At 40.4% G+C, this 23,006-nt stretch overlaps 1 protein-coding gene across 7 annotated transcripts in view; it reads left to right on the forward strand.

Moving 5' to 3' along the window:
• ZNF423 (zinc finger protein 423) overlaps window positions 1–18,763 on the forward strand; it is a 378,444-nt gene extending 359,681 nt beyond the window's left edge. For all 7 annotated transcript variants that reach the window (XM_075940237.2, XM_075940232.2, XM_075940234.2 and 4 more), the window contains one exon: window positions 18,139–18,763. In XM_075940237.2, coding sequence (XP_075796352.2) covers window positions 18,139–18,236 — 98 coding nt within the window. In that variant the 3' untranslated portion in view covers window positions 18,237–18,763. The remainder of the gene's footprint in view (window positions 1–18,138) is intronic.
• Window positions 18,764–23,006: the final 4,243 nt, after the last annotated feature.

Below are 23,006 nucleotides of genomic sequence, written 5' to 3' on the forward strand. Positions count from 1 at the left end.
AAAAAATCTGTATCATACGGCATCTCCTGTGTCACTTCAGCAAGATACAGTGTGAGCTCTCAGGGTAACAAAGATTCACCTGGGACTGAGCTTGGAAATGACTGGTATTTCAGCAGTCTCTTTAGTACCCTTTGTTTCAAATACTGCTAATGCTGTTGTGCGACTCACCCTGGCTAACAAAGTGTACATAACTTCACATTAGCATGTGCAGAATACCCAACGGTGATGCAGAGTGGAAGAAAAGGGTGTCAGGTGAAAGCCATTGGTTGAGTCATTAATGCACTGAAATGCACCCAAGTGTCAACATGTGTGATCAAGTGTAAGGAGGCATGTAGTTCCAATGTGGCAGTGCTGGCAGAGAGAAGGGACTTCCTACAGTAGCGATTGCACTTGGAACTGCTCGTCAGGCTGCCCATCTAAACCCACTGTTGCCTGTCATCTATGCCCTACAGCAAGGGTCCAACCAACTTCTGAGCAGGCACCATGCCATCCTAACAGATGGCCATGAGTGTAAGCAGCCAAGAGACAATGTATATGCATCACTTGTATTTACTGAAAGCACAATCCATAGTCAGAAACATCCACATGACAGTTCTGAGTTCAGATGCCTTTAGTTAAAGGAATATGGACTGGCAAATCTGTCTCTGAGCTAGACTAACTTATATATGTTGCAATATAAACTCTATGACAGATGTGTGGGTGTTTACACACACACACACACACACACACACACACACCCCAAACAAGCAGGTTGAATAGTGTGTCTAGTTCAAGAGCTCTGTCAAAATTCACAACCCTCCTGAAAGTGACCCTAAATCAGAGGTGGGCAAAAGGGCTTCTGTAGGTGGATCTGGCCTGCCAAGTGGGTTAATCCAGCCTGTGGATACCCTGCTGCTCCCCTGCCTCCAGGGCCTGGGGACAGGAGAGCGCACAAAGTCTCAATCCCCGCCAAGGGTGAGTGGTGCTTAAGTCAACTGTCAAGGTTGACTGTAAGCGTTGCATGCCCCTTGCAGGGTGGGGGCAGGGAGTGAGAGACTTTGTGTGCTCTCCCCTGCCCCCAGGCCAATCAGGGACTGGGTGTGGGGAAAATGCTCAAAGCCTCCTCCCGCCCTGTCCCCACCCTGCAGGGGGCACGCAGCGCTTAGTCAACCATTAGCGGAGCAGTGTCTCAGTGCTGTGCACCCCTTGCAGAGCGGGAGCAGGATGGGAGGAGACTTTGCAGGTTCCCACCCACCCCCAAGCCCTGAATGACCGGGGGGAGGGGCGGGGGAGCGCACAAAGTTATCTCCTGCCACCAGGGGCAGGCACCTTGAGGGAACCACCAGCTGTTTTGAATAGCTGGCAGTTCTCTCTGGGGCAATGACTTCACCACTCCCCCCATCCCCAGGCCAATCAGGATCTGTGGGCAGGGAAGCATGGAAGTGCCCTGGCCCCATCCCTTCTACCCAAGGCCCTGCCCCTTCTGGGCCATTTCAAAAATTTCTGAAGTGGCCACTCATCTAAAATTATTGCCCACCTCAGCCCTAAGTACATGTGAGATCTCCTCTTCCCTCTGAGTTCATGGCTTTAAAGGTTCCATGCTTTAAAGGTTTTTTTCCTTTGATAACTTATGAACTGTGTTTGAATAGGAATTAGAAGGGCGTTTGAATAAATCATTCTGTACTCCTATTGGTGGAATAAAGATTTATTCATACTATTAAAATAAATAAATACATTGGGCATAATTCACTTCCAGGTATACTAATGACTTCCCGTCTTGTTGGAACTAGAGTAATTTGGACCATTTTACTATTAGCTATTCATGACTAAACGGAGGTGGCCCAGGAGAAGAAGTGAAAGGTGGATTTTTTTTTTCCGGAAGGCCAGATTGCACTCTCTGGTCTGGCAATAACAAGTACTAATGACATTTAGAGAGAAATTAACTATGAGAAATGCAAGGTGGCATTTCAGTGGTGCCAGTCTGTAACATTGCATCAGAGCTCACAGGAGAGAGAAGTTTATGGATGGAAAATTAATTTTGTTATGTCAACAATTAACCAATGCCTTTTCTTCACTCTTCACCACATTATCACAAATTATAAGTGTGACAGAACAGAGCAGCTCAGCAGATGAATGAAATGGTGCTTTTAAAAACCACGCTCCTAGAGACAGTTGCAAGGGCATGTGTTTCATTTTACTTTGTTCAACGGTGAGTGTTAGAATTGGAGTCAGACTAGGAGGGGGAATGAGCTCTTGAGTCTGTAAGGATAATTAGTATCCATCACCATCATCATCTAGACCAGCAGTTTTCAAACTTTGTGAGCTGAGCATCCCCTCCACTCCCCTCCTCCCCACACACACTTTGTGTAACAGTTTTTGTTTTCACCCTCCAAAACCTGACAAAAATAGACACAATACCTTCCCCACCCTTTCGGGTTTTCAAGGTATAGAAAGACACATACAACAGTTCTTGGGGGCAGAGCCAGCACTGGGCATGGAGGCTCCCGGGAGCCGAAACTGGTGCAACCTCAGCAGATGTTAACACTGATCAAGGGCTGGATGGCTCACTGAGGGGAGTCGGCGGGGAGTTGGAGCTCTCACCCCACCATGTGGGGCTGGTCCAAGCCCCATCTGGTGTTGCTGCTCACCTCCCTAAAGTTTCCTCTGTGCCCCACTCAGGGGAGTATATCCCACAATTTGAAAATCTCTGATCTGTACAAATAACTACCATGTAGTTCTGCACCACCTTCTACCTGCTGCTCTCAACGTGTTTTATAAACACTAATGAATTAAATTTCTCACTGCCTTTCCTATGTTGGTGTTATCTCCATTTGACAATTGCGGGGGATGCCCAAACCCACTGAGGATTTTTTTGGCAAAGCCAGGCATAGATCCAGATCCTTTATTGCAGGTCGGTACATTATTCATAAGGTCATCTCTGTTTGTGGGTCAAATAACACCTCCCTAGCATAGATGAGCTGGGATGGCAGAGAGTCATGGGAAACCCCTTTTCATGCCTTTGCACATTCACACAGGAAACACCATTGCTCATAGCTGAACTGTGGGTGATAGGAGCAGGTGAGACTGTGGGGGTAACAGCTGGTATCACCTATTGATGAGGGGGCTTAGAATCATAGGACTGGAAGGGACCTCGAGAGGTCATCGAGTCCGGCCCCCCGCCCTCAAGGCAGGACCAAGCTCTGTCTACACCATCCCTGACAGATGTCTATCTAAGCTGTTCTTAAATATCTCCAGAGAGGGAGATTCCACCACCTCCTTTGGCAATTTATTCCAATATTTGACCACCCTGACAGTTAGGAATTTTTTCCTAATGTCCAATCTAAACCTCCCCTGCTGCACTTTAAGCCCATTACTCCTTGTCCTGTCCTCAGAAACCAAGAGGAACAAATTTTCTCCTTCCTCCTTGTGACACCCTTTTAGATATTTGAAAACCGCTATCTTGTCCCCCCTTAATCTTCTTTTTTCCAAACTTGTTTCATAACACTGTGAAGGAGCACTGGGTAGTCCATTTGAAGGGGTAGGATGTCCTGGTATCCATTGGTCTCCTTGCAGTACCCCAGAGGTAATATGCCTCACAGGACCATAATATTTCCTGGTACTAATGCTCAGGTAATACACCTCTTTCCCCTTTTTCCAGCATGGAGGTAAGTGGCGTACTTTAGTTCTAGACTGCATTCCAAGTAGCAAATTCTTATGACCTATAATTAGACTACTTCTACTAAAACTGAGTAGCTGTTTTTTCTCCAGGAAATTCTCCTATTTCTATACCTTTCTCCCTCCAGTGGGGAAAAGAAGAGAAGATATCTAACAAAGTTGCTGCTGTGATTTTCTGTTGCTTTCCTGGCTGTGTAACAAATAGCTTGTGGTTTGATAATTGATTAACTCTGCTTCCTCCTGTAGGTGTCGCTACAGTTTTAAAAGAATGATATGAGGTTTTTAAAGGATAATGGATTTTTACATTTGAAGAGGCAGAACGTACGCATAATTTAAGGGACTACTGGAGTTTTTTTCTACCTCTCTGGTTAAATATCTCATGGAAAGTGGTGTATAGCATGTAAGAGCAATCTCTTCATTTGCTTGCTGCAAAAGCAAAACTAGGTTGCTTGTCCAGACATAACAATATATGCCTGAGTGTTTTCACAAGAAACGTCTAGATCATTAAATATAATAGGTCTCAGCTGCAGTTTTGATCACTGAAGCATGCACACAATTCATCACAGCAAATTAGGTACGTCTTTGTAACTTATCTTTCTGCAATTTGCTGGCACTTTTGGAGAGCTGAAACTTATATTGTATGTGCTGCAGAAGCCATTTCAGATAAAATATGCTGTGTTTATTGTAGGAGAACAAGGATTCATTAATAACAAAAACATGGAGCATTCTGTGTTTCTGTTTCAGCATCTTGCAGAACTAGCCGTAGTACCAGCAGAGATCTCTGGCCACATTCATTATTTATCTATTTTAGTGAATTTCTTGTCTGCAGTAAAAGAGATGTAAGCTTGAACATATCAGATTGTTTGTGCCAAGACCTATACTATAACCCTTTCAAGAAACCAGAGGCATCCTTCGTTCTAAATCATTACACAGGCCATTTATCTGATTGGCTTTTGTGCTGTCTGGCTTGCTAAAATGTTGCTTGTTCTTTAAAAAGCTCAATTTGACCTTTTTTTGAAAGAAAAGGCATTTGCTATTATTTATTTATTTAGTTATTTGCAAAGGAAACCAAAACCAAACTTTATTCCAGTAAAAATAGGCATTCAAAAGCCTCACAGGTATTGAAAAGCATTAACTTTATTTCTAAGGGAGGATGGATGCTGGTGGACCTGGAATTACATTTTAGTGAATTCATCAGTATCAGTCCTTAATCAGTCTGTGTGCAAATATGTATGTTTTGTAATAGTTACTGTGAATGTTTCCTCTAGATTTGTTACAGTAGCCTTCAGACTGGCAATATTTGAACTTCTGGTTTGGGTTTGTTTTGTTTTGTTTTGTTCTTTTCAGGAAAGATGAGGCAAATATTGGATATGTTCATAATTGTAGGGCAAGGTTCTTAGTGTTTAAATATACAGATATATTGCTGATTTAAGAACAAGATGGCAAAATATTCTAGAAGAAATTCCCACCACTGCTGCAGGAAAAAATAAACATCTCAATCTCAACATAGCTAAACCCCAGTGGACTAAGAAAATCCTTTTCAGTGGCCAGATATTTTTAACTGTGTATGAGACTGTTACACACATACCTAAATATTTGCATCAATTGTCATCCATCGCCTAATTGGTTGTATTTCTTCCAATAGAATTTAAAGTTAATAGTTAACACTAAAACACATTAAACCTCCACCTCCCAAAATTAAAATAAGTGTTCATGCAGACACCACTATGTGGTATATTCAGGATTTGGGATTGTATTTAAATCTGAAATTTATATCTAGGAAAAATAAATTACTTTATTTTTAAAAACATCTAGAAGAAGGGAAAACACTGCTTCTTTTGTCCTTTATATTATTGTTCCCAGTCAGATAACAAGTTTATGGCAACTCTATTGTTTATCCTAACAAGCTTTGAATTGAATGTGTGCATTTTAGCTGTGAGGCCTAAACTTGACACAGAAAATCCTGGATTGATCTCAGTCATACTGATGTTTCCTAATGCTGTGGCATTTATGGGGGTTCAGATACCTTTACAATTATAAGGTATTGAAAAAATAGTTGCATTTAAAAATTAAAGGGGTTTGGATTTATCTCTGCACTGGCTAGCAAAAGACTTGGGTTTGAATGCTAGGATCTGGCTCCCGAGGCTTTCATGATATGGGACAACTATGGAAATAACATATTCATCTCTGGATGCTGGGACGAGATGACAAGAAAGGAGCGCCTTGCCTTGTGTCACAGTGCTCAGCAGCAGCCTCACCATCTGATTTAAAGAGTACAGACTAGCTTCAAAGAAGGTCCTATCCAGTTCTTATTGTTTGGAAGGATGGTGGCTATAGTAGAGGCCTCCATGGTGAGATGTGTGAAGTAGGCATGGTGGGAGGTCAGAAAGAAGGGGGAGTCTGATAGATAGGGTCACAGAGAACAAAAGGAGGTGGAGCAGTTGAAAAGTTGCTCGGTAACTTGCTCTTTTACCTCTGGGTTGTATTCAGCCAGTGGAGTTGTTTCAACATTGGCGTTTTTGTCACCACAACTCTGTCGGTATTTCCATTTTAACATCTGTTTCTGAGAATTTTCATATGCCCATAGACATACTGTATCTCCCAGTTAAAACTGGAGCCACCCCAGAGCAATACACTTTTTAGAGAGTAACTTTAAATTGTTTGAAAGTGTTCACAATATATGCTGATAAAATATTATTTCTTTATAAATACTTAATTTTCACAAAATGAATTTGGGGAGGAAATAATTCTTTGTGATGCCTGAATCTGGCAGGGTCAAGGGGAGAATAAAAAAAAGCAGAACTAGTGCAGAAAACATAGATTGTTTGCAGATTGTGCTTTCTCTGAGTTCCTCAAACAAAAATGGCATGAGAATGTTTAATATACAGGCTGGGTGCATCTGTGCAGTGACCTGAATTTATACAATAAACTAAGGGACTGATAGGTAACAACTTACTCTGTCTTTGCCCATTTTTAAATTAATGGAATGCTTAGCAATATTCTGCAGGATACTTAACTAAGAAAGAATTATTATCCCATATCCAAAAAGCATAGATCATTTTAGATAGATATTACACTACTGGAATTTAGGTATAAATGCAAATTATATATAACCTCTTCTGTTTCTCCTACCTGTATAGTTTGGTTTTTAAAATAAAGTGGCTATCATGAAGAAATCAGCTTTTCCTAAGGCCAGGTCCACACTATGGGGGATGGTCAGTTAAGGTACATAATTCCAGCTACATTAAAAATGTAGCTGAAGTTGATGTACCTCAAGTTGCTCTTTGGCACTGTCCTCACAGCAGGAGGTGAATGGGAGAAACACTCCTGTCACCTTCCCTTACTCCTTGTGAGGAGTAGGACTACAACGGGGGCACCCTCAGTGTTTGACTTAGCGGGTCTTAACTAGACCCGCTAAATCAAATGCCAGGCAATCAACTGCTGCAGTATTGATCTTCCTGGTAATGTGGACATGACGTTAGAGTAACAACATACGGTAACTTGACAGTGTTAGTTGGAAAAATGGACTTTTTCAAGCACAGAATTATACATGGCTTTTGTGTCATCTTGTCACACATTGAATCAAAAGGATATCTCATCACTGTTGACCTGTGGTGTCTTGATGGGGACATCTTGTCTCAGAAATATTTTGGCCCCATTATTAATGTTGCAGATGAAAGAACTGTGATGTTTTATAGCCTGGGTTTTAATGGACAGAACGTTTTGGAAGTCTGTGCTGTTTCACCTGATTGTTGCAATGCTGAATTTGTCCCAGCGGGCCAAATTATGCAGTTCTCCTTCAGACAAAATTCCCATTGACATCAATGAGGGTATTGCCTGGGTAAAAACTATAGAATTTGTCTCATTTAACATTGTTTGTGAACAAATATACTAAATGTGTTTAAACTCACAGCTGTTCCTTATCCTTATCTTCAACTGAGCTATAGCTAAGAACATAAAAACGACCATACTGTGTCAGACCAAAAGTCCATATAACCCAGTATCCTGTCTACTGACGGTGACCAATGTCAGGTGCCCCAGAGGGAATGAACAGAACAGGTAATCATCATGTGATCCCTCCCCTCTAACCCAATCTCAGCCTCTGACAGAGGCTACAGGCACCATTCCTACCCATCCTGGCTAATAGCCATTGATGGACCTATCCTCTATGAATTTATCTAGTTCTTTTTTGAACCCTGGTAAAGTCCTGGTCTTCACAACATCCTCTGGCAAGGAGTTACACAGATTGACCTCCTTTTGTTTGTAGTAGAAGTACTTCATATTAATTTCATTTAGTGACCCCTAGTTTTTGTGTTAGCTAAGATTTGCAATGAATATGCTATGTAAAATCAACTGCTGTTCAGTGACTCCTACGGTACCCTGGAACAAATATACAAGGTTAAGGATACAGTTTTAGGTTCTAGGGATGTGGTCGACTAGTCACTTCCTCACCCTTGCTACCTGTATCAGAAAAAGGCAGCAAAGGGGGGGGGGGAAGAGTAGGGCGAGCTTTAAAGTGGCAGCGCCGTATGGAGCCTAAGGCCAGATCCTGGGCTCCACGTGGCACTGCCACTTTGGAATGCTGTGTGCAACTCGGAGCCAGCTGAGTCCCCAGATGGCCCAGGCTGCACACCACATTTCAAAGCAGCAGCGTCGCGTGGAGCTCAGGGTCTGCCTCTGTGAAATGCCACGTGCAGCCCAGGGTCAGGGACTCCCCTGCTGACCCTAGGCTCCATGCGGCACTGCCACTTTGAAAAGCCACATGGAGCCTGATGCCGGGCTCCCTGCAGCATTTTGAAGTGGCAGCACCACATGGACCCCGGGGTCAACTGCGGACTCAACTGCTGACCCCAGTCTCCATGCAGCACTGCTGCTTTGAAACATTGCAGGGAAGACGGGGCCATCAGCTACTGTTTGAGTCCCTCGCCGGCCCCATGCTCCCTGTTGTGCTTTTGCCTTTGAAGAGCAGCAACAGCCCTGCGGCTATTGCTACACTTCAAAGGCAGAGGCGCCCTTATTGACTATTCGATTAGCTAATTAATCTAAATTTTACATCCTATTAGGTTCAATGTTGTATTTCCTGGCTTTTGCTGGTTTCTATTCCCATAGAAATGTACCTTTAACACAACATTTGTCTGCTGGTCTGTGCATTTCAACAGATGTGTTTAAAAGGGTCTATGTAGAATGCAAGCCTCAGGTAGGTGCAGAATTTGCCTCCTCACCCCTGGCCCATTGGTCTGACTGGTGCTGCCCCTCCCCCCCAAGCAGAAGTAAAACTATGCTTATGGCTATAATTATTTTTAGAATAAAAGGAGTATTCAAGTGCTGGTCTCAACTCAGGCCTAGATGATGGACCAAATTACAGAATGACTGCATGTTTGAAGAAGATCCGCCATGGACAGTACCATAATGATGATGCCAGCTTTCAGAAAATTAAGTTAGATGTCTTAAGCAATGTAATGTATCTGAGATCACAGAGACATTAACAAGATGTGCTTCAGAAAGCTTTCAAATAAAATCAACAAAGCTATGATCCACAGTTATATATTTTGGCAAAGAAAGGCCAATAAGAATTACAGGACAATAGTTCCCTGCTCATAAATTATTTTGAAATACTGCTACCCAGATTTGGACCATAAATGGATAACAAGAGATCAGCACAGGAACGTGCGCTGGAATTTTTGAATATGCAGAGAGAGGGGTAGCGTCTGTCTGTGTCTGTGACATTTGTAAGATGAGTGCCTGGTTTCAATATATTAGAAAATTTTTGAGTTAAGATATTGGCTTCATTAATACAATTGTGGAGGCTGGTTTCCTGACTCAAAAGCCAACAAGCAAACCAGACACGTATGGCTACATGTTTAGTAGATGAACTACTGTCTGTGCAGGCACAGTAACTGATGATTACAATGTGCGCAGTGGTGCGTGCCCGTGTAGCTAAGATCAAAAGCCAGCTCTTTGTATGCAAAAGTGTTCCTGAGAACTTCAAATACTGGTGAAGATGAGGCATCGACAACTCCCCAAGAAAATTCTGGACTGTCCAAGTTGAGGTTAAAGGGCCAACTATTTTCAACAAAACAGTGTTTTGGGATTCTGCATTCCCTTTTCTACACTTTGGATAAACAAAAACTCCAGTACTCAGTCAGATGGAAATGATGGGGAGGGATTACTAAGTGTAGGAGTTCTAAAAATACTTCATTTTCATGTGCTTCTGACAATAGTAATTAAATTTGTATGCCTCCCTTTACGTTTAAGAAATGTAAGGTTTTTCCTTCAGGTTTTTTTTGTTATCTCCTGCATGACAAAATGTAGACTGTAAATCACAAAGTCACTGGCAAATTTGCATTTGTTAGTAAAATTCTCAGGGGTACACAGTCCCCCAAGACAAGTATTATTAGTTCCCTTGTTTCACTGGGTGCCTGAGTAAATCACAGTGTTTACAGCTAGTCTCTCTAATAGAAGGCTCTGGTTATTTCTTCAGAGTGTATTCTCAAGTGGTCTTTATTTCCAAAGTGCTTTGGTAAAGAAAATTTCCCATAGGCTTCAGTTTACTTTCTCACAACAGCATTTTATCCAGGATTTTTCTAGGAAACGCATCGACTTTTTGGTGGAATACCTGAGAGTGAGCCAGGTTCAGACAAGTATTCTGCTTTATTCTAAGCTTCCAGAGGAGAAAAGTGATGGATGAAAACTTTAGAAATAAGGGCTGCCATTACATTATTAGTCCTAAATGGAAGATTAATAATGTGATGAGTGAGGTGTCAAAGCAATCTGGATTGGAAGTTTTTGAAATTAATAACTCACTTAATGTAATTGTGAATAAAAGGAAGAAAATATCAAATATCATAGAGAATGTAATATGTGGTATTGAGAATGAAATGGAAAATATCACCAAAATGCAAGAACATTAAGTTACAGCAAAATGAAAAGCAGAGGTAAAAAGTAAAGCAGGATAGATAGAGATAAAACACAATGAGATACTGAGACAAATACACATAGGCCATTCAGGCACAAAACAAACATTATGAAAAGCTATTTTTTTTTCTCCTCTTTTTTATAGATTTTTTTAAAATCAGTGTTATGTACTGATAAATTTCAGTGAGGATTAAAACCATCATAGGAGGTAGTTTTATCAAATGTAGATTTCAGACTGACATGTACAGTATAAGGCATTTGTCTTCTCTTAGTATTTTATGAGTTCTGAATCCTTCCATTGACTGCAGTTCATAAGCCTGATTCTGATCGCACTTATGCCATTCATATGCTCAGAGGAGCTGTTCTAGATTTACACTGGTGTAAGTGAGAGCAGAATCAAACTGCTTCGTTCTTGTTACTTAGTGTGGCTTGCAGTTCAGACTTAGAGGACCCAATTCATCTGGATGTAAAACAGTAGTTCTGTTTGAATTTGGCCCAGAAGGTTCATACATCTAGAGACACACACACACACTCTCTCTCTCTCTCTATCTCTCTCACTTTTTAACTGATGAAGGTCTTCTGGACCTATTCTTTCGAGATCAATAACTTGTGAAGGATGGGCTTCTCACTGCATTCATTCAAGTTAAATCCAAAAGTGTGTTAAAACTGAGACTGACTGACGTATGACAAGTTTCTTGAGATGTGAGAGAGGCAGTAGCATAGGCAGACTTTTTCTTTCACAAAGGATATTCCACCTTTCTTTTGCCTCTACCACAATTTCAAGGGATTCTTCAAATGAAATGAGAACATGTGAACCTGTCTTGCCTGACAATTTTTTTTATTGTGTGTCATGATAACTTGAAGTTCACTTGTTAGAAGCATTTTATATAGTGGGGTAAACATCAGGGGAAAGGAAAAAAATAACATTGTATTTTCTGAAAAACAAAGATCTAAACATATAAGTGTCACTGGATAAGAGTTACCTGAGACAACAGAAAGGGGAATTAACACCTGGTTCTACAGGAAACATTGGTTGCAACTATCAGTTTTAATGAAGTGTATTAACTAAATTGTGTTCTGAGTATTCATTCAGCTCTGTTTATGGCACACTCTTGAGTACATTTACTGTTTGTCAGAAGTGCAAACTAGTGAACATATGAGGCTTTAAGACAGGCCATCTGTTAGTCTTAGACCCTTGGATAATTGTCAAACAGTTCTAAAAATAAGCACATACAAACTGCAAAGGGGTACAAAGGTGATTTTTCTTTCAAGTATTATAGCACAGGGAAAGCAGCAACCAAAAAATAAAATAAAGCTATTCATTCTGTGATCAGATTTCTCTCTTCTGAGTTGTTTTCTGATTTTCCTCTGTGCTCTCTCTTGTTGGTCATGACATCCCTGAATGCCTCTCAAGTTTAGGATTAGTTCAGTACCAATTTAAGGCTCATTGTTTTTCCACAGGGAGCAGTAATCTCCAATGGTTGAACCAAGGGCCTTCTTGTGTCCTCTGTCTAAACTAATCTCTTTATAAAGTCAAGGCACACAGATTTTGATCTTTATTGATGGATTGCTTGCTGTTAATTGAAAAAACCTACATAATGTATAAAATACAAAAATATAGATAAAAATGACATTTTCTGAGAGTTTCTTGGATCATTTTGGGTTTGACTGTATAACCAAGTTTATGATTAAAAAAAGACATTGCAGATGGTGTTTCATAGGTATTTAGACATTCTGGCTTGCATTTTTCAGGACTTTTTTTTAAACTATTCAGGTGGGGACTCTTGTGAGCATTTGCAGTGAGGAGCATGATTTACTATTGACTTAACTGGAAGGTTAGGTGTTTTGTGCATGTGACTCTCGTGAGCAGAATTGACTGCTATTAAATAACTGATTATTTTCTGCATATTCTCTTACCCCTGTAATGCCATTAATGGTAGGCAAAGGAATATGGAGCGTAAGGAGCTCTTCAGGTTGCTCTGCTAGTATCCTGCTCTCTGATGCGGTGATATTGGACTCTGAAAGGTGTCTTCTGCAATTCTTCTAAGCTTTCAGTATGGGGTATGGGAGAGATATAGGAGAAGATGGCAGGGGGAGGAATCCATGAGGTTATTACAGAGAACTGAAGGGCTTTCTCCTTGGGAGAAATACAACAATGAATAGGTTATTACCTTCCTAGATGTCACAAGATCATGCAGTTGTGTGCTTGCAGCATCGCAACGTCAATACTTTCAGTTTGTGACGTTGCCTGCAACTATAGTGGTTTCCATGTAACTTTGGTATGCTGTCCGGCCAGATGATAATGTGTTGATCAGACTGAATTAGAAGAGATGTGTGGGCAGCAAAATAATTGTTATCCACTTACATTCAGAAATACCTAGGCATACTCATATTCATGGGTCACCCAATGGGCTAAGCACCTGTTGAGTTTCATGTTGGCTGGTCATTACACAAATCTATTATGCGCATCATTTCTGTTGAAATGATTTGAGGAGAGGTTGCTGCTCATTTTAATAAGAGTTAGAGTGAGAGACTTTATAGCCTTTAATCAGTCTGTGAATAAAACTGCTAGGAGGCTTAGGAATTTCATTCAAGCAAAGCATGTATTGCCAGTCTTGTTGTGCCTTCTCTTAACGCTGGTACCACATGTGGTCTTTTAGGTGTATGTGCTTAAATGTAGAGAGAGTATATCTCCAAAACAGCTTGTATGAAATATCTAAATACATAACAGATGTACAGTGCCGCCATAGACTGAATGTATTATGGCCTCAAACCATCATCACACCCCTCATCATTGCATTTTATTTTTTTCACCTGCTCCTGTGTAGTACACCTGTGACTTATTGGCAGGGAATTTGGTTGCAGGGTGGGAGACTCCCAGCCTGAGTGCCAGCCTTGTAGCTCTGCTGCACTGTGTGCTTCTTTTTTTGAGCTTGAACTTCCAATCCTTATACAGCTTGTAAGAGTTTCTTTTGACCCAGTCTCCTTTCTTGTTGATCAGTGCTCTGAAAATAGAGGTTGCTGTGCAAGTCCTTTGATTATAATACACTGTGTACGCAAGCAATAACAAAGAAATGCTCATTCAAGGTGTGCTGCTAAGTTAGCTTGAACCAATCACAAATGTAAGCACTGATGTCCCTACCTAATTACACTGTGGTGAGCAATCACTATAGCATATATGCTAGTTAAGCCCGACAGTAAATCTTCTATTGTCCACAAAACCAGTTACTCCATTCCTTAATGATTGGGGATGCCATAGTGAGTCAAAAACTTCACATAAGCATCTAGGAACCTGTGGGACTCAGGCACAAAGCCCAGTTTTATCTGACATGATTTTCAGAACTGGAGCCAATTAAATGACCCAACTTTGTCTTATACAAAAGCAGTGATTTACCTTATCTTGATAGGCTAGCTTAGTGCTGCTGTAGTTTTTCCCCTGCCAAGGTATCTCAGAATGATGTATTCTGAAGTCTCGGTAATGCACCATGGATTGGCCAAGAGACTTAATGGGAGATGTAAAGAATAGCTTTTAATAGTTAATTTATACATTATACTCCCTCGCCTAACCACCAAACACAACACAAATCTACACATGTGTAAAGGGCATGGTTGGAAGATGGGGGAAGGTTTAGCACAATTGTTTGTGACTGCATCAATATTCTTTTGCAGGTCACCTTTCTATTTAAAGTTTTTTTAATGGTTTGTTTTATGTTGTTCTGGGTAAAGTGTAACTTGCTGTGTTGGAAAAAATCCTTTGAAGAAGTCCTGATTCCTACTGCAGTTCTAAACCACACTTCCCTTGATAGGAAATGAGAATTTTCTCAAATGGTCAACGAACTATTACTTAGCAGAAGTATGTGTGTAATATTGATATTTTGTGGCATATGCAGTGTTTGCTGGCTTCAAATTTACACTTCTGCCTGCCTGATGTAGTAGATCAGTTTTAGTACAAAGGGATGCAATGAAAAGGAATATCTAATAGCTAATTTAAAATGTGTTAATGACTTTTCTTTCTGCCTGTGCTTTATCTACCTCTTGTCATTTTTTTCATTTATAATGTGGTTAGCACATTTTCCCCAAAAGTTAGTTCTGATAAAGTTTAAATTGCTTGGTCTGAAAATCTGGTCATCTTAGTACATTGTCTGTTGCCAGCTGCAGCCAGGCAAAATCACTACCATTCAAAATTTGAAGTCAAGACCATGTGATGATTGGATTAAAAATTTTAAAATGCTCATATTGGAGAAGAAAATTTTAAAATGCAAGGGTTGAATGTAGCCAGTTTTCAGCATCAGCAAAATGCATTGGCATGGCAATAAGCCACAAATTCATACCTCAGGTAGTTAGGAAAAAAAGAAATGTAACTTTACTGGTGAGTGGTGCAGTGAGGGTTGGAGATTGTAATGCTTTAAATGAATGGCTCATTTTGGTGGTCTGAAACATATTTTAACAGGTAAAATATATATTAGAAACATAGAAGGTGGGCACATTTCCAAACATACATCTGTGGTATTCATGGGTTTAGTTGTTGACATATAAATAAACCCCACGGTAAAGTATTTATAGGCATTTGTGTATGCTTATTTTACCCATTTAGTTTGTGTAGATTCAGTTTTTTCTCAGACAGATGAAGGATTTAGTATCCACAGACAGTTGTTCTAATACATATTATAAGTGCATTTTTCAGGCTCTTGAAAATGTGACTGTATATGTTAATTATGTTAATTGTTTGGTGCTGGGATTAGTCAGCATGTCCATTGCATGCAATACATGTGAGGAATCAGGGTTTTCCCAAATAAATCAAGATTTGCATATGGAAAATGTATACCTGATCCATTTGACTGATGGCTTTTACATTACGTTCAGTATATGAGTCTTTATTTGAAAAGAGATGACCTCAGCTCCATACAGCTGCTGGTTTTGAATATAATGTTTGCATCTTTGTATAGGCTCTGCTCACCAAAACACTGCAGGTTTTATTTTTTGTTGGTTTTTTTTTATTAGATGTGTACAGAACATATTATTAACCCATGTTGGAAGAGGGAGGGATCACAATAAGTGCTTCATTATCAGATTTAGAGCTACATACCATTCCTTTATTGACCTGCCTGGTGTAATCAATGCAGCAGCCACATAGATTTGAAATCATGTTCCCTGACTGTAGACTGTGTGCCCTGCATCTAGTGCTGATTGTGCATTATCTTTTAAATGAGACTGCCTAAACAAATATGGATTTGTCTACCATGAATCGCCTTTGCTTCAATTTGTGGATGGTAAACATTTTGCATTTTTTATTGGTATTGAGGATGACCTAAAATAGAATTACAATGAAGTGCACTAGAAATGGCCATGGTTAAAATGCTCAGGAACATGTTTGAACATAGGAGAGATATCTGCGTATTCGTTGACTTTTTAAAAAATGTATTTTCAATTGTCTTGCTGCACAAGCTCATTTATTGCTATTACTCTACATAGCTGCATTAATCCCATTACATAACTTTACTTGCTATCATCATTGTGAATAACATGCAACATAGCAATGGTTGTTCTTCTGTATGACTGGTAAGATCACCATATATTAAAAAGTCATAAGCAGTCATTTTAAACTTAATTATATTAAAACACTTAAGAACAAAAACATAGTTATTTTACATTCCACAGACATGATTCATAGTAATTAGTAACATTTCCATTTCTCTACTCTACACAGTAATTTTGGTTATGGATCTCAAACATTTTAGCTTAATTTGTCGTAGGGATGTAAAAGTTTAATCGTCTAAACAGTTAACCGATAAGCATCAGTCTTATACTGATGAGCAGGATGGCACCTGGAGCCAGTGCACGCCTGGAGCCAGCTTATATGCCTCCAGCTGCCAGCCCTGCTCCCAAGGAGCCGGCTGCACTACTGGCTCTGCAGTACAAGCCTTATACTACAGAGCCCACAGCGCATGTAACTGTGAAACCACTTGAATTTTTAACAGTTACATGGCTACTTTTTAACCATTTGAACCTAATTTGTTGCAATATTCAGGGCATGAAATAGCGATGCTATAAGCTATAGTTATGCTAAGCAAGCTAAACAAGTTATTTTGCTATTTTATCAGTTGATTGCTTATTTTCACAAAGTATTACCCTCTGCATGTTTTAACTATAACACTTCCCCCTTTTCCTTAATGTTCTGTCATATTGAAAGGCTGATCGTTGTATAGAATTTCATAAGACTGCCTGCCATAATATCACTGGTAACTTTTGACATGATTTAGGAACTCCACAGCACTTCTGACACCTTGTGGTCAGTTATTGGGAGTGCACAGTTCAGAAAATAATACCAGCTTTAAATGGGGTCACTGCTACCTAGAGAGGTACTACGGCTGTGAATGGAAGGTTCATTAGTTAACTATTTCCACACAACAGTTTTCATTAGACAGTTGCCATTGCTATAATAAAGTAGAGAACCCATTTGTTTCTGACTGAGATATAACATTAGATAATTTAGAAGGAACAGATTATTTATAAAAACTTTCAATGTCTTCATTGTATTTAAATTAATTAGTTCAAAATTAAGCTGTGTTTTTAGCTGTATGGTTCAATTGCTAAAACAATGGAAATTAGTAAATTAAAACTAGCATGAAGTGAAATAGTGAGTTTTTAATGGGTGGGCACTGTGATACAATTTAAAAACATTTAGGCCCCAATTCTGCAAAGGCTTGTGCACAAGTATGTAGCTTTATTTGCACAAATTATCTTTTTGGCTACTCCTGCAAATAAAGTTACGTCCATGCATGTTTGTAGGTCTGGGGCTGTCATTTGTGAGCAAAATGTATGGGTATGTGTTGCACTGAAAATACCACTTTGAAATTGTATCTGGATTTTTTTGGCTTCTACACAAAGTGGCATGGCTGGATGGTAATATTTCCCTACTATGCAAAAAGAGATTGTTGTGATTGCAGGTAATAACTACAGCTCTACTTAAAAAAGGAGGGCTGCTCACAGAAATGTGCAGCATAGTCTATTCTGTAAAGAGACTGAATTTCTGGGGGACACATCCAGTATGTTTTCTGCAGCCTACATTACCCTGTTGTCTGAACTGGTTTTCAGCTGCTATTGGTGAGGTATCCCTTGAATTGCAAAGTATGTGTCACAATCTGGTGCTGCTTGCTGCCAGTACTCACACCAATTACTATACTAGAGAGAATAAAGAGTATAATATGGGAAGAGATCCCTCAGTGATACAGATGTTTTTTAATTGTTCCAGTTAAGTGAATAGCTGAAGGCAGATTTTTTTGGTGACGTATTTTCTCTATATGTATTGTAAATCTTAAAGGCTGTACTTGGCTGGTAGAAATTTTTCCCCCTAAGTTCATGCCAGCATTAACAGATCTATCAGTACAAAGCAAATGTGTCATATTGGCAGCTGTTACTTATGAGTACTTTTTCTTTATTGCATTTTGTTTTGTAATAATTGAGAAGCTTTTATGTAGAGCTCTGCATAAATGGTACTGAGTAGGAGGGTATGGGCATGCTTTCTATTATTCTGCCCCTCATGCATGTATCCTTTTTTCATCTTTCCAGAACCACACATTGAGCCAGCACGCACAGTGAGCCACTGGCACTACAGGACACCTCTCTGCAGAAGACTTGACGGAGGCACAGTGGGGAGGACCATTTGAACATTACATCCAATCAAAGTGTCATTTGCAACCCAGATGTAAAACTCTAATGATTTGGCCATGAGGCGCTGCTATTATAAGCAGCTGGAAATGAATATTAATGGAAGAGATTAAAAGTATTCCATGCTCAGTATTTTTTATTGTCCTGCTTCAGCTAGTGTACTTTAGAGCTTCTGCTTCTGACTGAATTTATAGTGGTAGATAAATCTGCTTTGATGCTGTTGCCCTTTGTTGCTTCTTGTATTATATGGATAGTTAAAGATTAGGTGTGATTTTTAACTGCTTTTTAATTGCAATTTTAGGTAATTGTGCATTGTGATGTGATTGCTTGGCTATTGTTGGAATATTTCTTTTGAATTTTTTAATTAAAAACTAATGCTTTGATTGGATTTGCCAGTTCACCGGACAGTGATTAAAACTATGTAATGAATATAATCGGTTTCAGTGCAACTGGATGGTCTGCTTTATAAATGTGACTTGATCTGATTGCAATAACTAGTACCGTTCAATAAAGGGAATACATGCGATTAGTGTCAGAGCTTCAGTGCGTCTATTGGTACACGTTCTGTCGCTGTTGCCTGTTCTTGTGTGTCGGAGAAGAAGAGTATAAAATAATTTGTTACCACATACTAGAGAACGCTCTGTATCGGATGAAGTAGCCAGTGCTTCATTTGTGCCAGAGCTTATCAGAGCTGAGCCGCAGCCCTCTTTCATAACCCCACATCAGTTATGGAAGTAAAACAGTTGCTTGAACCCCAGTCTCTCTTTCATTACAGATTAAGCCAGGGGTGGGCAAAATCAGACCTGGGGTCTGGATCTGGCCTGTCAAGCATTTCTCTCTGGCCCACCCAGCTGATTAGCAGATGTGCATGCTTCATAGCCTGCAGTGTGTGTTCAGCTGCCCCTCCCCCCACCTTGCTCTGTCCTGCAGTCGAGCTGCTCCCAGGATTCTCCCGCTAGCTGTGCAGAGCAGGGAGTGGGGGTAGGGAGGTCGGAGGAGAGAAGGGAGTGCTGAAGGCAGGCTGTTCCCTGCACCTGAACCCCATCTCTGCAGAGCAGGGGTCAGGGAGAGGGAGACCCAGAGTTGAGCTGCTTCAATCTGAAGTATGAATGGTGAGTGACTCAGAGAAGTGTCTGTCTTAAGAGGCAATGCACTGTTTCTAAGATTTCAGTGCTCTCTCTCTCTCTCTCACTCACACTCACACACACACACTCACACACTTCCCTCTGTACTCCATGTCTGCAGAGGGGGAGAGGGTGACAACAGAGCAGGACAGCTTTCCCTGTCTTAGAGAGACAGCATATGCCTTCTCTCAGAAACTTACCCAGAAGCAGGCAACGCACATATTTTGAGTCTCACACAGTCACTATCTCACACACACTACAACACAAATTCTGCCAGTTTGTGCCACACATACTCAGTGTGTGTCACTCACAAAGTCTGTCTGTCACATACAGAATGTCTCCCACACACACACTCTATCTTTCTGTGTAGCTCCCAGTCCCACCCCTTTTCTTAAGGCTCTGCACCTTTTTGAGGAGGGGGGGGGAGCCTGGAGCCGGCCGGTGACCACAAACAAAAATTCATGAAGTGGCCCCCTCCTGTGAAAATTATCACCCACCCTTGGATTAAGCACAGGGAGTAAGTAACCCATGAAAAGTGAAGCCTTGAGGACTGCAAAACATATACTTGTGTATGGAGGAATGTATCCTGTCCTTTAAGTTTAATGGGAGTTAAGCATGTGCATTATGATAGTACAGTTGGCACTTCAGATATTAAATGTCTAAAAACTTGGGCATAGAATTGTTTTTTGAGTGTTGTGTTTTTGTTTTTTGTTAAGTCCTGGCCCTATGAGGGACCAGAGCACCCTCAACTCCTACTAATGCCAATGAAAGTTGTGGGCACATCACATCTTTCAGAATTGGACGCCCTTTCTTCTTTTTTGTTTGTTTCATTTTGAGGTAGTTAACATTTATGCATATATACAAATATAGTAACTGCTGGGCCAGTGAGGAGACTGTACGTCTACCAGCCACATGAATTTCTAGACCTCCTGCTATGGGTTCTCTATTCAACCACCGCGCATATGACTTATCAAATCTAATATTAATTATATTCTAATATTAATACTACTAATTAGTGGGTTCCTTTAACATACCAAAATTGAGCACAATCAGTTTTCTTTGCCCTGTATCTGATCTTGAAGGATGTCACCACCAACACCTTGTAAAAAGCACTATTCAGGGTCATATTCAGTGCAAAACACTAAGTACCTAATTGGTTTATTCAGGATATTAGGATTGGAATTGGAATACACTGTATAACAAATGCAAAGGCTGAAGTTTCTTTTTAGTACACCTCCTGTGCTGCAGATTATATTTTGATGTTTAATTTCCTGCTGGTTTTGATTGTTCTCTGTCAGACTGGCACACCACTCCTCCAAGGCAGTAAGAAATACACCTTTGTAACTGAGGTCAGAATTGGCCTTCTGGTTATGAACAGCAAGGTTGGATTCATTCCTAAACTAGAAAGGACTAGAGAAGATGTAATTATGCGTAGCTATTTTGAGAAATGATTCACATTTCTCAAGAGAATTAGATTATTTTCCCTGTTTGGGCAAATAGGACCATTTTTATGCTTTCAGTTATTCTGCTGACATGAAATTGGTTAATTTTCTTCTTAGTGAAAGTTGACTTGGACACTGACAGGTAGTTTAGTCTCAAAATTTAATTTTTCAAACACATAAAACTCAATATAATAAGAAAACTACTTATAATTTTTCTTCATTTCAGTGAAAATGGGCCTGTTTTATATAAATACGTTTTCTCTTGCAATGTTTGCAACCTAAACACTGTTCTAAATGCATCCACTTCCAAAAATATGATGTAATTTTAAACATTTTTCTATGTAAATCACTACATCCATTTTAGTACTGAAGTATTACATGAAAACAACAGCAAATAATACCACAGATAATGCAAGAATGCATTTCTAACCACATACTGTACTCACAACTTGCAGATAAAATTGTAATATGGGATTTTCTAAAGTGTCTTCGGGACTTAGACTTTCAACTGTAGTTGTGTGACTAACTCTATTACATGCTTTTAGAAAATACCATGCTTAAATGGTATATGTACCATAACCACTACCGCTTTAAGCTAAAACTTCTTATAGTTGGGGGTTTAAACTGGGAGTTCCAAAATGCTCCCTTCAGTCTCATTATTAAATTAAGTAGGGGGAGGTAGGTGTTGTACAACCAATGTTGGAGTTGGTCTATAAGAAGCCTTTTTTTCAGCTAGTAACTTCATCACCCTTCCAATGGCTTAAAGAATCTGGTTCCTGCTTCCACCAATCCCAGATCCACAGAGCATAGTTCTCTTAAGCCTTGGCTGTGCTACAAACATTACTGGTGTAACTGATCTGGTGCTGAACAGGGTTTCGCTAAAAGTTTAGCCATGGTCAAACTGCGGCTCAAGGCCATATCAGAGTATGGTTCAAAAATGCTCATGATGGAAAATTGCTTAACTTAACCATTGCATGCTCAGTCACATTATTCTGAGGAAAAGGGAATAATTAGGGTACATCTAAACTACACCCCTCTGTCGGCAGAGGGATATAAATTAGATGTATCGAAAGTGCAAATGAAGCCAGGATTTAAATATCCCATGCTTCATTTGCATAATAGTGGCCGCCGCTTTTTTTCCGAAATGGGGCTTTTAAAAAAAAATGGCAGTTTAGATGGGGCATTTTTGACAGAAATGCCCCATTTTGGGGAAAAAAGGGCGGCCGCCATTAAGCAAATGAAGTGCAGGATATTTAAATCCCAGCTTCATTTGCACTTTCGATGTGTCTAATTTACATCCCTCTGCCCTCAGAGGGGTGTAGTTTAGACACACTCTTAGGGTATGTCTACACTACCCCGCTAGTTCGAACTAGCGGGGTAATGTATGCATACCGAACTTGCTAATGAAGCCCGGGATTTGAATTTCCCGGGCTTCATTAGCATAAAGCCGGCGCCGCCATTTTTAAAAGCCGGCTAGTGCGAACCCCGTGCCGCGCGGCTACATGCGGCACGGGCTAGATAGTTCGAACTAGCTAGCTATTCCGAACTATCTGTACGCCTCGTGGAATGAGGAGTACAAATAGTTCGGAATAGATAGCTAGTTCGAACTATCTAGCCCGTGCCGCGTGTAGCCGCGCGGCACGGGGTTCGCACTAGCCGGCTTTTAAAAATGGCGGCGCCGGCTTTATGCTAATGAAGCCCGGGAAATTCAAATCCCGGGCTTCATTAGCAAGTTCGGTATGCATACATTACCCCGCTAGTTCGAACTAGCGGGGTAGTGTAGACATACCCTTTGAGACTAAATCTCTCCCAGAAGACAAGCAGTCTGAAGAGTGTGTGTGTGTGTTCATGTGCTAGTTTGCTTTTCCCCTAAGTTAAAAGGGTAGGTAACCCCAACCCTTCTGGGTCAGGAATGGATCTTGTTCCATGCAGACTGACAAGGAGGTGGGTGTAACACCTGCTGCTTCTCCTTGAATGGAAGTTGTGTTAACTTTGTTGTTCAGTGTTCTCCACCAATCCACATAGCTTCCTATACTTAATGCAGGGCTACTCAACTTTGGAAGCCTGAGAGACCACAATGATACTCACAGCACATGCCAAGGGCCACAACTTAAGTGTGGTTGCATGTACGTGCAAATATATACAAATAGCTTCTTTCACACAGACAGGCATGAATTCAAAACACTTCCAACAGTGCCCAGGG

The sequence above is a fragment of the Pelodiscus sinensis genome, chromosome 12 (assembly GCF_052426305.1).
Source record: "Pelodiscus sinensis isolate ZL-2025 chromosome 12, ASM5242630v1, whole genome shotgun sequence".
NCBI classification, from domain to species: domain Eukaryota; kingdom Metazoa; phylum Chordata; order Testudines; family Trionychidae; genus Pelodiscus; species Pelodiscus sinensis.